The sequence below is a fragment of the Panthera onca genome, chromosome X (genome assembly GCF_046562875.1).
Source record: "Panthera onca isolate mPanOnc1 chromosome X, mPanOnc1 haplotype 2, whole genome shotgun sequence".
Classification (NCBI taxonomy): Eukaryota; Metazoa; Chordata; class Mammalia; order Carnivora; family Felidae; genus Panthera; species Panthera onca.
This window is the reverse complement of record NC_138357.1, coordinates 91,419,602-91,433,894: the sequence shown is the minus strand read 5'-3', so window position 1 is coordinate 91,433,894 and position 14,293 is coordinate 91,419,602. Positions and strand designations below refer to the sequence as shown.

General features: G+C 45.3%; 1 protein-coding gene across 1 annotated transcript in view; it reads left to right on the top strand.

Annotated features, from left to right (window-relative positions):
• LOC145714113 (uncharacterized) overlaps nucleotides 1–13,073 on the top strand; it is a 69,736-nt gene extending 56,663 nt beyond the window's left edge. The window contains exons 9-15 of the mRNA XM_081793246.1: nucleotides 104–200; nucleotides 3,802–3,855; nucleotides 8,732–8,789; nucleotides 9,853–9,950; nucleotides 12,128–12,239; nucleotides 12,451–12,513; nucleotides 12,670–13,073. Coding sequence (XP_081649372.1) covers nucleotides 104–200; nucleotides 3,802–3,855; nucleotides 8,732–8,789; nucleotides 9,853–9,950; nucleotides 12,128–12,239; nucleotides 12,451–12,513; nucleotides 12,670–12,816 — 629 coding nt within the window. The 3' untranslated portion in view covers nucleotides 12,817–13,073. The remainder of the gene's footprint in view (nucleotides 1–103; nucleotides 201–3,801; nucleotides 3,856–8,731; nucleotides 8,790–9,852; nucleotides 9,951–12,127; nucleotides 12,240–12,450; nucleotides 12,514–12,669) is intronic.
• The last annotated feature ends 1,220 nt before the right edge of the window (nucleotides 13,074–14,293 follow it).

The window sequence follows — 14,293 nt, the reverse complement described above, 5'->3', positions numbered from 1 at the left end:
TTTGTGTGTGTGGGTGTGTGTGTGTGTGTGTGTGTGTGTGTGTATTTTTCCCATAAATCTCGGATGAGGTCAATTTCAATCTCCCGATTTTCTCCTTATTAAGATTATTGTGGCTGTATGATCATTCAAGATGAGGAAGCACCCGTCTCAATAACTCTGGATGACACCAAGCCAGATGGATCACTGCCTGCTATCATGGGGTAGGTTACAGCTGGATGCTCTAACTAAATTTCTAAATTTCTAATTCATATTGGTGTGTTGGTGTGGATGCTGGCAGAGCATATGGAATCGAATGCAAGCAGTCATAAATAACCCTACAGAAATATATCTTGTTCCAAGTATTAAAATATTAGAGTAGTGTTTTGCATGTGGCACAAGAACCCTGGGAAGGCTTTAGCTTTGTCTTCATTCCAAGTATCACCGCATAGCATCTGTTGAATACGTTCATTATTACCCTGGTATATAAGAGAGATAGCCAATGAGGAAGTGCTGTTGGAATTAGAGCCAGGCCTCGAGTGGATGTCACTCTTCCCCGTAGGTCGCTCCACGGCTGTCCTCACTGGGGATGGTTCAGGGTTTGGTTCTGTGTCTAGAAGAGGAGAGCCTCCCCGCTTCTCCTCCCATCCCCGCCCCGCCCTCCCCCTCCAACAGCTACTGTGGCCTCCAAGCTACACAAATAAAAGGGCTGTTGTTTCTACCACATGATACCAGAAGGGCACAGCTTCTGTAACAGCCAAGCGACTTTCAGAGACAGGGTGGTTTTCCCTTTCTCCCTGGGGACAGTTGAGCTCACGCAGGTTTGCATCATAGAAGGGAAATTAGCAAACCAAAAGGAGCAGACCCAAGACCCAGGACTCTGCAGGCTGCGTTCCTGGGCTGCTCACAAGATATTTTGCAACCACTTCTCTGGCTGTAAATTGTCAGAAATGGCGCTGGCCTCTCTGGGAAGGGTGAAGGGCAGGCGCTCACGAAGGAACGATCACAGGAACAACACATCCTCCTTGTTTCTAACCCCACTGGGCAAGAAGGGGTCCAGATTACGTGGGCAGTTTGCCATCGCCTTCTTTATGCCAAAGGAAAACAGAAGGTTGAGGTGGAGGTTTTGGGAGACTGTCCATCAAGAGCAATCCAACTGTGGATGGAAGGACATTGATGTTCTTGCCCTGGGAGTTAGATACTATGGCCTCTGCCCTTCTGGGCTTTCTTTAGTGTTGTTATTAACAAAGACATGTGTGGCCGTAGTTTTCCAGATGGGAATGGGGCTATTTAGGCAGTTCCTAAAAAGTGATATTCTAATCTGTCTTATCTGGACACCTACATTTATTGCCTCCACCCTGTTCTTGCCTTGACATTGGATTGCCTCTACCCTGCTCTTTGCTCTGGGCAATGAAAGCCTTAACGATAGGGGTGGTAATTGCCTAGCACTGTGTTTGTGATAACTAGTACCTTTTGGAAACTAGAAAGGACCTTGTACTTCAGAGCTGTGAAATGTCCCCCACCCAAAGCCAGCATGTTTAATTTCCTCAATAAAACAGCAAAGAAAGTTAAAGAATAGTCATCCGTGGTTAGAATTAGATCCAAGGGGTTATTTCATTCTCGATTTGAGATTTGACAGGAACGGCCAACACTAACCACCTTTTAGGAAAGGAGCTGTAAGGGGCACCTGGATGACTCAGTTAAGGGTCCGACTTCGGCTCAGGTCATAACCTCACGGTTAGTGGGTTCAAGCCCCACATCGGCCTCTGTGCTGACAGCTCAGAACCTGGAGCCTGCTTCAGATTCTGTGTCTACCTCTCTCTCTGCCCCTCCCCTGCTCATGCTGTGTCTTTCTCTATCTCTCAAAAATAAATAAATGTTAAAAAAAATTTTTTTAAGTAACTGTAAGAAGCACCCAAGCTCTGAAAAGGTTTTCAGATATATCATTTAATATTTCATTGGATACTGGGGATTTTCATTGAAATCCTGTGTAAGCCTAAAATGACTGATTCTGACATACACGTAAAATTTAACCAGAATCATTTCTAGCAAGCCCCATGACGTAACAGTGTTAAATCAAGCAAAATTAGGACTATATCCCATAAAGTTCATTAGTTCCAATTTCTTAAGTAGTCCACAGCTTCCCCCGAAATGCATGTTGTAATCTTTGCTTCCCAGAATGATCTCGAATAATTTCATCGGAGAAAAAATTTCATTGTCCTGTAGCTCATTTGGATTTTTGAACAATTAGTAATATCAGCGTTACAGATAAATTATAGCTGAGTTTTACTGAGTGATTGAATTTGAAGGCTTTGCTAGGCCAGTTTCTCAGAAGCCAACTTGGAGATGGAGATTTGGGTAGAGGGGGTCCGTTGGGGTGTGCGCTCAGGGTTATTGCCCGTGGGGAAGGGAAGGAGTCAGGACAGGGCAGGGGGAGAGGTTGGGCACCAGTGTTGTCCCGCTGGAGGTCTCGGCCAGCCCTTAAGGAGGTCTAGAGCTGGGATGGCCCTTCAGAGGTGTCGTGCACTGAGGTGCGGGGCTTTGATACCCTCACCGCACCCCAGAGCTAGTCATTCTGGGGAGTGGCAGGACCTCAAGCCAGGCAGTTCTCTGCTGCCGAATGCAGTGGCTGGGAAAGTGTTCACCCATGAGCTGAGGGTAACGAGTGCTTGATCCTGAAGAGGGATCTGGGTGGCTCACCATGACATCCACTACAAGCTATTTACTTATAGATGTTTTTCCAGCTTTTAAAAAAGAATTTTTTTTTAAATTTAATTTATTGTCAAGTTAGCTAACATACAGTGTATACAGTGTGCTCTTGGCTTCGGGAGTAGATTCATTCCTGTGATTCATCACTTACATATAGCACCCAGTGCTCCTCCCAGCAAGTGCCTTCCTCATTGCTCATTACCCATTTTCCCCGCCCCCTCCAAGCCTCCTTTCAACCCTCAGTTTGTTCTCTGTATTTAAGAGTCTCTTGTGGTTTGCCTCCCTCTATGTTTGAAACTAATTTTTTTCCCTTCCCTTCCCCCATGGTCTTCTGTTAAGTTTCTCAAATTCCACATATGAGTGAAAACATATGGTATCGGTCTTTGACTGACTTGTTTCACTCAGCATAACACCCTCCAGTTCCAGCCATGTTGTTGCAAATGGCCAGATTTCATTCTTTCTCATTGCCAAGTAGTATTCCATTGTATATATAAACCACATCTTCTTTATCCATTCGTCAGTTGATGGACATTTGGGCTCTTTAAAATTTTTTTTAAGTGTATCTATTTATTTTGAGAGAGATGGAGAGCGTGCGAACAGGGGAGGGGCAGAGAGAGAGGAAGTATCTCCAGCAGGCTTCGTGCTGGCTGTGAGCGCACAGCCTGGCACAGGGCTGCAGCTCACAAACTGTGAGACCATGACCTGAGCCAAAATCAAGAGTTGGACGCTCAACTGACTGAGCTACCCAGGCATCCCATGTTTTTCCAGCTTTTATCAAGTGTTTGGCAGAGGGTAACAGTCATTCCCAGGATATCATTTAATGCAACATGAATTCAACTAACATTTGCTCTCCCAGCTATATGCCAAGGACTGTGCTGAACTTTGGGGGTAAAATATTGAGTAGGAGGTAACCAGTTCTTTAGGAGCCCACAGCCTAGAGGGGTTTTGGACACAGGCAGACAGAAGATAGTATGGCATTTGCTGTCGTAGGGGGAAATAATGGGAGTGTGTGGGAGAGTTAATCAATGTTGAGTATGTGGAGGCAAGAACACCTTAAAAAAAAAAAAAGGCAACTCTCCTGTCACCTAATCGTTCACATGTAACCTCTCTCTCCAGCTTCATACTTGCCCGAAAAGCAGACCGACTTGCCAAGCTCCATAAAGAAATCAGGTAAGAATCGACATTGGAAACCTACACGAAACGTTAGCTTTCTATTGTGCTTGTTGCACTAACAACAGTCTGACGGCATCATGAAAAACACCACAGTCCACGAGTATTCTCAACAACGTGACAAATCAACCTTGTTGCAAACTTTTGGTTACAGCCCCGTGGACTCAGTGCTTGCCCACATGCGTATATTAATTTAGTTTTACATATTTGGGTTTATTTTGCAGCGGTGGAGAAGTAGGGTTTCTCTGCAGGAGAGATGGAGGAAATATGATAGGAAACACTAGCTGTGCAAAAAGCTTGAGGCTGAGTCCTGCTCACCTTGTGAGACCATTAGCCCTTTGACATGGTTCTCAGATTAGCCCTTTGACGTGGTTCTCGGACCGGCGTATCCTTTTTCTGGAAGGCAAATGCATAGTTGTGTTTCAGCGTGTTGCAACTTGTGTGCATATGTCCCCCTTTGTTTATCTAGCATGCAGCTCTGATGTTCCCTTCGATAGCTTCCTACTATAACAAACACAGTCATTTTAGGACAGTGGCTTTTTTTTCTTTCTTTCTCCCTTTCTCTTTTTGCCATGTTGTATTCGTTTTATTTTGCCTTGGAATCCTTTCCTTCATTCAAATAAAGTCTTACCAGGAACTCTTCCCTGGAAATAGTCATTTGGCTATTGGGGAGTTGCCTCGGGGAATTTCTGGGCTTGCCTTCTCGAGGGTAGCCCTAAATCCTTTGTTAGGGGACCAGTTCGCACACATGTACACTTCTCTCTGCGTTTAATTGAAACAAATTAAGCAGCAAATGCACAAGCCGCCTTTGCTTTGAGAGTTACTTCAATGACTTTGGGATTCAGGCTGCAGAGGTTCCCACATTTGCGCACGAATGCGTTTATTTGAATTACCATGAGATCTGATTTCGGGAAGGAAACCATTGTCCACCTACTCAGTCAAAAGAGGAAGAATTTGGGGTCCAGTGACGGGGAATGGTTTGTCCAAGTCTCCACAGCTAGCTTGCGACAAAGTTAGAAATAGCATCTAACGCATGCGTTTTTTTCATTACGCCACACTAAGCTTGACATTTTCTTTTGGATTTCCTGCTTTCCCTCCTTATTAATAGTAAAATAAATACCAGCCTGGATGTAGACATTTGGTTATGATTCCACATGGTGGCTGAGCTTCTCAAAAGTTTTTATGAGGCACAACCCTTAGAACTCCGAATATGTCATTGACTGGAGCAAGTTTCCCAGACCTGACTGCCTCAAAATCTACCAGGAAATATATTTGGAAAATATATATTTTTGAGGCTGGTAGATTACGATTTTTGGTAGCTTAGCGGTGGGGCCTGAGTATTTTGTATTTTTTAACAAGCTTTTCTTTTAATTGCTTTTCTTTTTATTTTTTGAGAGACAGGGAGAGAGAGCATGAGAGGGGAGGGGCAGAAGGAGAAGGAGAGAGAGAATCTCAGGCAGGCTCCACGCTCAGCATAGAGTCCAGCACAAAGCTCGATCCCATAACCCTGGGATCATGGGTGAGCTGAAATCAAGAGTTGGACGCTTAACTGTCTGAGCCACCCAGGCACCCCTTTTAACAAGCTTTTTAAATGATTATGATGAGCAGCCAGATTTAGAAACCAGTGAGTAAATACAACTACAAGAGATTTGCACACTGACCTCTATTGGCCATCATTTAAATTATGTTCTGTTACTTTTAAAGTCCAACTAATCAGTGCATTGCTCTAACATTTTTGACTTATGTAACTTTTCCAAAATTTTTAAGTTAAAAAAATTTTTTTTAATCAGCAATTTCTTTAGAAGTATTTATTTATTGGGGTGCCCGGGTGGCTCAGTCAGTTGAGCATCCGACTTTAGCTCAGGTCATGATCTCATGGTTCGTGGGTTCGAACCCTGCGTCAGGCTCTGTGCTGACAGCTCAGAGCCTGGAGCCTGCTTCGGATTTTGTGTCTCCCTCTCTCTCTGCCCCTTCCCTGCTCATACTCTGTGTCTCTCTCTCTCTCAAAAAATAAACAAACATTTACAAAAAAATTTTTTTAAGTATTTATTTTGAGAGAGAAAGAGAGCAGGGGAGGGGCAGAAGGGGGAGGGAGAGGGAGAGAGAATTCTAAGCAGACTCCACACTCAGCACAGAACCCGACTTGGGGCTTATTCCCATGACTGTGACATCATGACCTGAGCTAAAATCAAAAGCGAACTGCTCAACCAACTGAGCCTCCTAGGTGCCCCCCTAAAAATTTAAATTTAATGGGAGGAAGGGATAGGGAAGATAATTTCCTGATGTATTTGTATGAACTTATCCTTGACTCATCTAATACTACAAAACACAGTAAATAATGACTTACGTTTCTATATAAGTGACTTATTGTCCATGAATGAAAAATTAACTGCAATGTAAGTTGACTGGAATTTAGGAGAAAGAGGGAGAGAGAGAATCCTGAGCCAGCTCCACACTGTCAGTGCATAGCCCGATGTGGGGCTTGATCCCACGAACCGTGAAATCAAGACCTGAGCCGAGATCAAGAGTCAGAAACTTAACTGACTGAGCCACCCAGGCGCCCCAAGATTTCGCTCTGTTTTAATGATTTTTATCACATGTCCCCAAAATAAGCTAAGCATCACTATACCTACAGAATAATGCTTGTCCATACTTCTGTTTTCTGGTTGACTCGCAAATGTTGGCATTTCCTTTCCTAACACTCACATGAAGTAGCTGGGTAAGAATTAGTCATCTCCTTCCGGAGTAGGAAGGAGGGTACCGTACTAGGCCGAGGACGGATTTTGACTCAGTAAATTTTTATTGAGCAACTAGCTGCAGGCAGGATTGCTCAGGAGAGTAAGTGCCTTGGCCCTGCCATCAATTTGCTGAGTGATGTTGTACCCATCTGCTCACACTGAACCTCAGCCACCTCATCGTTACATGAGGGGCATAGATTAGACAGAGGCAGGCAGGCAGGCAGACAGTAGTTCTGCCTTTCCTTTATGATTATTGATCTGTACTACGAACAGCTCTTTCAAGGAAACGAAACTTTTCCTGTTTGTGCTGGAACTTACATAGCCATGAATGTTCTAGGACATCACCTTAGCCATCACATTTGTCTTTCCCTTAAAACCTTCTATGGGGGCGCCTGGGTGGCTCAGGTGGTTAAGCGTCCAACTTTGGCTCAGGTCATGATCTCGCGGTTCATGGGATTGAGCCCCGCGTGGGACTCCATGCTGACAGCTCAGACCCTGCTTGGAATTCTCTCTCTCCCTCTCCCTCTGCTGCTTGAGGGCATGCTCTCTCTCTCAAAATAAACATTAAATAATGTTTTCTAATGTTATTGGCAACATAAAATTGTCACATAAAAAAATTTTTTTTAAATATTTATTTATTTTTGAGAGAGAGAGAATGCAAGCAGGTGAGGGGCAGAGAGAGAGGGGGACTCAGAATTTGAAGCAGGCTCCAGGCTGCAAGCTGTCAGCACAGAGCCTGACACGGGGCTCGAACTCATGAACTGTGAGATCATGACCTGAGCCGAGGTCTGAGGCTCAACCAACTGAGCCATACAAGCGCCCCTAAAATTTTCATTTTTAAAAAACCTCTGTTTCTTTTATTACTAGTAAATATAACCTTCCGTCACCTTCTTTCCCCTCCTCTCTTTTTTGGCCATTTGTCTCTTCAGCTTTCAGGGCTCATCTTTCAGATTTGAGTTAAGCCCTTCGCCACATTTTTTACCAAGCATTTTTTTCAGTTGCTCATTAGCGTATACCAAATATTTTGGAGCAATTTCAGTGTTTAAACTATGTAAAGACTAAGGAAGGTAAATACCAAAGCATATAACTGGATCAGTGTGAAGCTGTTCAAACAAATCCTGAAATTGAACCATTTCTTTCTAAAGGGGGGGATTTTAGTAAATTGGAACGTAAAAAAAATGTTTTTTTAATGTTTATTTTTCAGAGAGGGAGGGAGGGAGGGAAGGAGGGGGGAGGGGCAGAGAGAGAGGGAGACACAGAATCTAAGGCAGGCTCCAGTCCTTGAGCCATCAGCACAGATCCTGACACAGGGCTGAAACTCAGGAACCGCGAGATCATGACCTGAGCCAAAGTCGGATGCTCAACTGACTGAGCCACCCAGGCACCCCAAGAACTTTTTCATTTCACCAAGAGTCACTGTGAGTGTGAAAATATGTTTGAGGAAGTGCTTAGATCAGTTAAGCTACTGGTTTTTAAGACCTAATACAGGCCATGTTCTGTGAGAGTTGTTTACCTAATGAATTATGAGGGTAGCCAGAGACTGAGGTAACGTCATGAGGCACAGCATGTCAGTTGCCCTTGGAAGTACTGTGTTCACAGACCATTCTGTCAAGTGACTGATTACTAGACTAGGACGACCTTAGGCCTCTCATGGTGTAGAATATTTTATGTTATATGTAAAAGATTAAGTGAACTTTAGTTGTTCATAGGTCTTTAAAACATAAATAGAGGATAGTTAAAAGACACGGTCATATGTATTATAGACTTATAAAAGGGATTATCCTAGAAGTCTCCATAGTCCAGAAAAGTCACTTAACATCATTTCCTAAACTGCCTGCACTAAATCTAATCTTATTTTCCCCATTTGAATCCTGAATAGACATGATACAGGCTAGTAAAAGAGGTGAAAATGTAAAAGGAAAATTCTTTTGAGTCTTCAAATAAAATGACTATATTGAGGCGTGGAGGGGTAATTTGAGTGCAGAGATCCGTGGAACTGTTCCTTTTGTGTAGTTACCATCGATTTTATTTTTTCTTAATAAATCTGGTTCATTGGCAACAGCCCTGGAACTCATTATGTTTACTCTATACTCCTCAGCTATTATTTCCTTCACATTTTTTTTTATTCTTTTTTATAGGAAGAAGAAGATCTGTGAGCTGTACGCCAAAGTGCTAGGATCCCAAGAAGCTTTACACGTAAGAAACCCTCAGCTCTAATCCCTAGAAGGTTCTGCTCTGTTTGCTCTAAGTGGTAAAGCAAAGCCGATTCCGGTTTCCCGACAGTCTTATGAAGAGAGTCTTATAAAGGGATATACACTTACTGGAGGATTAACTTCCATCACAAAAAAGCCAGTAACGGCTGCCGGCAGGTGCATGCAATTTCTTTCGCAGTAATTCTTGGGCTGTTTCAGTGCTCACTGGAAAACTGGCCGCCAGTTGCAGTCAGAGCTCCAGTCAGTCTGGAGCTGGGTGAGATCAGTTCCCAGGATGGAGGTCCTGCCCCCCCACCAGCCAGCTGAGTGCTGAATCTAGACTCTCTCAGGTCAAAGTCATCCTAATTGATTTTTCCATCTGGAGACTCCATTCACAGCTCACTTAGGGATTCTATCTGAGGATCCTATTAGATCGCTGGAGGCTTTTTCAGGGGATTATCTCTGAACTGTTCAATAATAAACTTGCGGACCGTGTCAAGGAAAAACTCAGACAATGTTCACTCGTGTCTCTTGGAAACCAGTTTTCATCTTCAGTGGTCCCCATTTAGACAGGATTCCCATCATTTGCTTTTCCAGCTCGGAGAAATGGTTCCAAAGAAAGCCTTTCATAGACATTGTGCTTATCTTCTGCTTTCTCCCTTCCACCCTGTTCTTTCAGCCCTGGTGTATGGGCAAGTAAGGTCTGTTATTTAGAGAATCCAGAGATTTCCAGAACCTGGCCCCTGATGGGGTTTCCTGCAGACTTATTCTAAAGACTTCAGAGTCTGCGTGGCGATGCCCTCTCTGCCAGATAATGGACTACTCCGTGGCTCCCCTCGCCAAGAGGTTGAGAAAACCAAAATATACATGTTCTGTCACTTGGTACCTCACAGAAGGCCATTTGCTTGGTACCGTCATGTTTCCCCTTAAACGAAATCGCGACACAGGGCCACCTTTTTTTAAACATAAACCTGTTGTTAAAGTAAGATACCAGAGAGACTTCGTTGTTGACAAGTTGCATTTCAGCTTTGTCTTCCCTTTGGAATTTTCTCCCCACTGAACTGCAGCCCGTGCACTATGAAGAGAAGAACTGGTGCGAGGAGCAATACTCTGGGGGCTGTTACACCGCCTACTTCCCCCCTGGGATCATGACTCAATATGGAAGGTACTATGTGGCCACTATAGCGATTAATATAAGACATGCACACGGGGCTTCTGGGGGGCTCAGCCGGTTAAGCGTCGACTCTTGGTTTCAGCTCAGGTCTTGATCTTACGAACCGTGAGATCTGAGCTGAGCTCTTTGCTGACAGCGTGGAACCTGCTTGAGATTCTCTCTCTCTCTCTCTCTCTCTCTCTCTCTCTCTCTTCCTCTCTCTGTACCTCCCGTGCTTGCTTGCTCGCTCTCTCTCAAAATAAATTAAAAAAAAAGAAAGACACACCCCCCAAATATATATATATATGTAAAAGACATGCACCAAACTTAAACTCATAAGCAAAGCTCGATGGAAAGTTAGAAATAGTAGTCAGCACTTTGATTTGGAATGCCCCGGTAGCTAGTGTGTATATTTCTGGACGTCTATAGGAAAATAAGGATGTCAGTACATAGAACAATAGCTGTCAGAACATTGAATGAGAGCAGAGCACGGGTGAGGATTTCAGGTGTCAGTGCTCCATGTGGGGACTCTTCGAGCCGCACTGTCTTCCAAGGGGCCTTCTTCTTTTTATTTTTTTTTTCTTTACCTGTGTATTTATTTTTGAGAGAGAGACAGAGTGTGTGCGGGGGAGGGACAGAGAGAGAGGAAGACACAGAATCCGAAGCAGGCTCCGGGCTCTGAGCTGTCAGCACAGAGTCTGATGCAGGGCTCGGACTCACAAACCGAGAGATCATGACCTGAGCCAAAGTCGGACGCTTAACCGGCTGAGCCACCCAGGCACCCCTCCAAGGGGCCTTCTTAAGCTCAGTCAGACGTTTAGTTTCACATGACTACCCTAGGCTTCTGGGTAGCCTTCTACGCAGAAGGACGTTAGCAAAACACATCTTGCTGCAGTCATTCGTCTTGACGGGGAGGCGTCCCCACTGCACAGCGTGGGTGATCTCGCACAGCGTCAGGGGAGTCCACCTTAGCTTAGAAGCCCCCTGCCCCATAGGAGCCATTGTCTCTTGTAACAGCCTCATACGAATAGTGTCCATCCAGGGTTCCTGCAAGAGATATGCCCTGCTACAAGAGGCCCCACACTCAGGGAAGCCCAAAGTGACAGCCTCCTCCTACTGGGTATTTGCAATTCATGACAAGTCTTCCCGCCCCAGATGCGATCACCAGTGTGTGTAGGGGGTGGGGGGGAGGCATTTTTGCAGAAGCAGTGTCGCCTGGTAACGTCCCTGGCATTATACCTTCAGCGGGTTCCCAGAGGAACGGAGCTAGAAAGTTAACTCAAGGTCACATGTGTCCACAGAGAAACAAGGACTTGTTAACCCTTTCCTTACATGAGATGTTTCTTTGTCTTTTATTTATTTTTATTTATTTTATTTGATCCTTTTAAGTTTGTTTCAGAGAGAGAATGAGCAGGGGAGGGGCAGACAGAGAGGGGGACAGAGGATCTGAAGTGGGTTCCATGCTGACGGCCCCAAGCCCGATGTGGGGTTCGAATCCACGAACTGCAAAATCATGACCTGAGCCGAAGTCGGATGCTCAGCCTACGGAGCCACCCAGGCTCCCCTTTCCAAGACCTCTTTGTGAGAGAAGGCCCAGTTCCCTGTCTTCAGCCAGGCGCCAGATAAATTCACAGAAGCTAACTGTACAGAGCTGGTTATTTTGAGACAGACATAGAATCCCTCGGGTCCCTCCTTTGCTAGAAATCCATTGCTCTCCTTGTCTTCCCACTGGCCACTGCGGTTCCTCCTGACACACTGGGAGTGCCTGCACGGCTGGGGTCTGCTGCCGGATGCCCTCTTGTGAAGAACGCACCCCTTTGGAAAAAACCGTGTAGGGACCAGAATGGACCACAAACAGGGAAACCCACAGCCAGGAAATCCGATTGCGGATTTCACGTGTCTTCTTGTATTCTGATCCTGGTTGGCTAGGAAAAGGCCAACGTCCCCTTTAGCGACCGACGATCTGGCAGCCTGATTCTCCCTGGCTTGAAAGTTCAGCCCCTTGGGCGCAGGCCCAGACAATAGGGGTGTGGGGGGAGCCTTTCACCTTCGGTTGGGCCGCATGGGAGTCTTTGAACGGCTGGTGTTGCCCTGTCTTGGGTGGGATAAATAAATGAGGGCGGCGATGGGCTCATTTACCCTCAGTGCCTTCCCAAGTAACTGTGCGCGACCTCTCTGTTCCCTGGAAGGGTGATCCGCCAGCCGGTCGGCAGGATTTACTTTGCGGGCACTGAGACTGCCACACACTGGAGCGGTTACATGGAAGGGGCTGTAGAGGCTGGAGAACGGGCTGCTAGAGAGGTAAGGGAGACAGCCGTGTCACTCGCCCTCCGGAGTGCGGTGGCGGTTTTGGCATCTGGCCTTTCTTTCTGGATCTTGACTCTGGTACGTTTGTGCATCCACTTCTTGGCCGCTCACGCCACTCATGGGGCTCATCTGTGGCTACCCCCAACCTTAAATCGGTCGGACCTACAGAATGTCACTTCATAATACCGTGGCCACTTTCTTGCAGGTCTTGAATGCTCTGGGGAAGGTGGCGAAGAAGGACATCCAGGTTCAAGAACCTGAATCAAAGGTGAGTCTAGCAGCTTCACCTCCACTGATCAGTAATTGCATAAAAAACTGTGCCGCTCTAGGACACACACATGCATCGACTTGGCGGGTACGTTCCGCCCGTCCTTGTCCATGCAAGCGAGAGCTGTCTGCTAATGATCTCTGCTCATTCGTGCAGGACGTTCCAGCTGTAGAGATCACCCGTACCTTTTGGGAGAGGAACCTTCCCTCAGTGTCAGGACTGCTGAAGATCATCGGATTTACCACCTCAGTAACTGCCGCATGGATTGTGGTGTACAAATTCAGGCTCCTGTCCCGGTCATGAGGTTCTTCTGCCTGTGTCCTTCTGCTTCTCTTCCCCGGCAGCATCAAAAGCAAATTGTTGGCAAAGGCTGTGTCGTTGGACTGTTGTTAATATGCACCGGATTTAACCCCTCGGTGTAGTCTCATTCGGTGTCAGAGTAAAAACAACCCAAAAAACCACCTCGTAATTTCAATAAGATCAAACTGCATTGTATGATTTGCCTGTGTAGACTGATTTGTTCTGATTGGGAGAGTAAAGCCATGTGATCGATTTCTTAATTTCAAGACATCAAATTGAATTGCTGATCAGAAACCATTACCATGTCGGGTTTTTTCTCCTCGTTAACACAAAATGCTTGATGATTGCACAAATGAAGCATTTCACTTTCTCCTTGGAGCGGTTGCGTAGGCACAGGCGCAGCCTGTGACTGTCCTTTTCAGTCCTTAGGAAATGGTGAAGCCCAGAGGCTCGTAGCTTCCTGGGGGTGCGAGGCTCCCCCTTTGGATGAGGGGTGGTAAATGGAAGCCGTACACATAGACCATTAGTGGGGGACATCTTGTGGGCTGTGCCTCAGGGATCTCCCGCCGCTTCTAATTCCTGTGAAGTTTCTAGACATCCGATCTAATGTTCAGTTGACTTGCTGTGACTTCTGTGTAGCTCCCCAGGGGATCACAGTAAACTAGTGGCAGGACTGTCTCCCGGAAGGACAGTCCTTATGAGCTCTGCAAGAGACCAGCTGCATTCGGTATCTTCTCTTCCTCCTAGAAGATGGCTAAACATCACTTCACTCATCATTCGTGATAATATTCATGCCGATTTCAAGAAAGTATTGTCCTTTTTGCAGGTAGACCCTGGCTGTCTGAAGACCCCTAGTGGCATATATTTTTTTTTTCTTTTGTCCTAGGACCTTAGTAGAATTAGGCGGGTCTGTTAACTTAAATGACACAGTTACCTTTGAGTAAATACTGGTATGCTAATCTCTCTCAAGTAGGAACTGTAATACACCTGATAAATTTCCAATTGCTATTTGTTGAGACTACCAAATACAGAAAGGAAATTGGGACTTTCTAGCATACCCTCACTGGCTTTAGTTATTAAGTTCATGACAGACATGACATTGACTGATTTTAATACGAAGAGTGACTTCTCTATTTTAGGAGTAATGTGGGCCCAGAATGGTGCCCACCTCTTTCTGGCCTTTCCCATTTTAAAACCTCAGTTGTTGTTTTGTTTTTGTTTTGTTTTGTTTTTAAAGCCCCTTCCAGAGGGTTTCAGCCTTAAAAGACTACTTTTTTAGATATAAGCATCCCGAAGAAAAATCAGCACCGATGTGATCAAATAAAGCAGTTGACAAGATTCAGCGAACTTGGGTACACAGGTGGATATGCAGTTAATACCTTATCCCACGTCACTGATGAACGAGGCATTTTAGAGGAAGTTTCTAGATAGTTGAAGTGTAGTCTTTAAAGTACCAAAAAGTTTACATAAAATTTTTGAT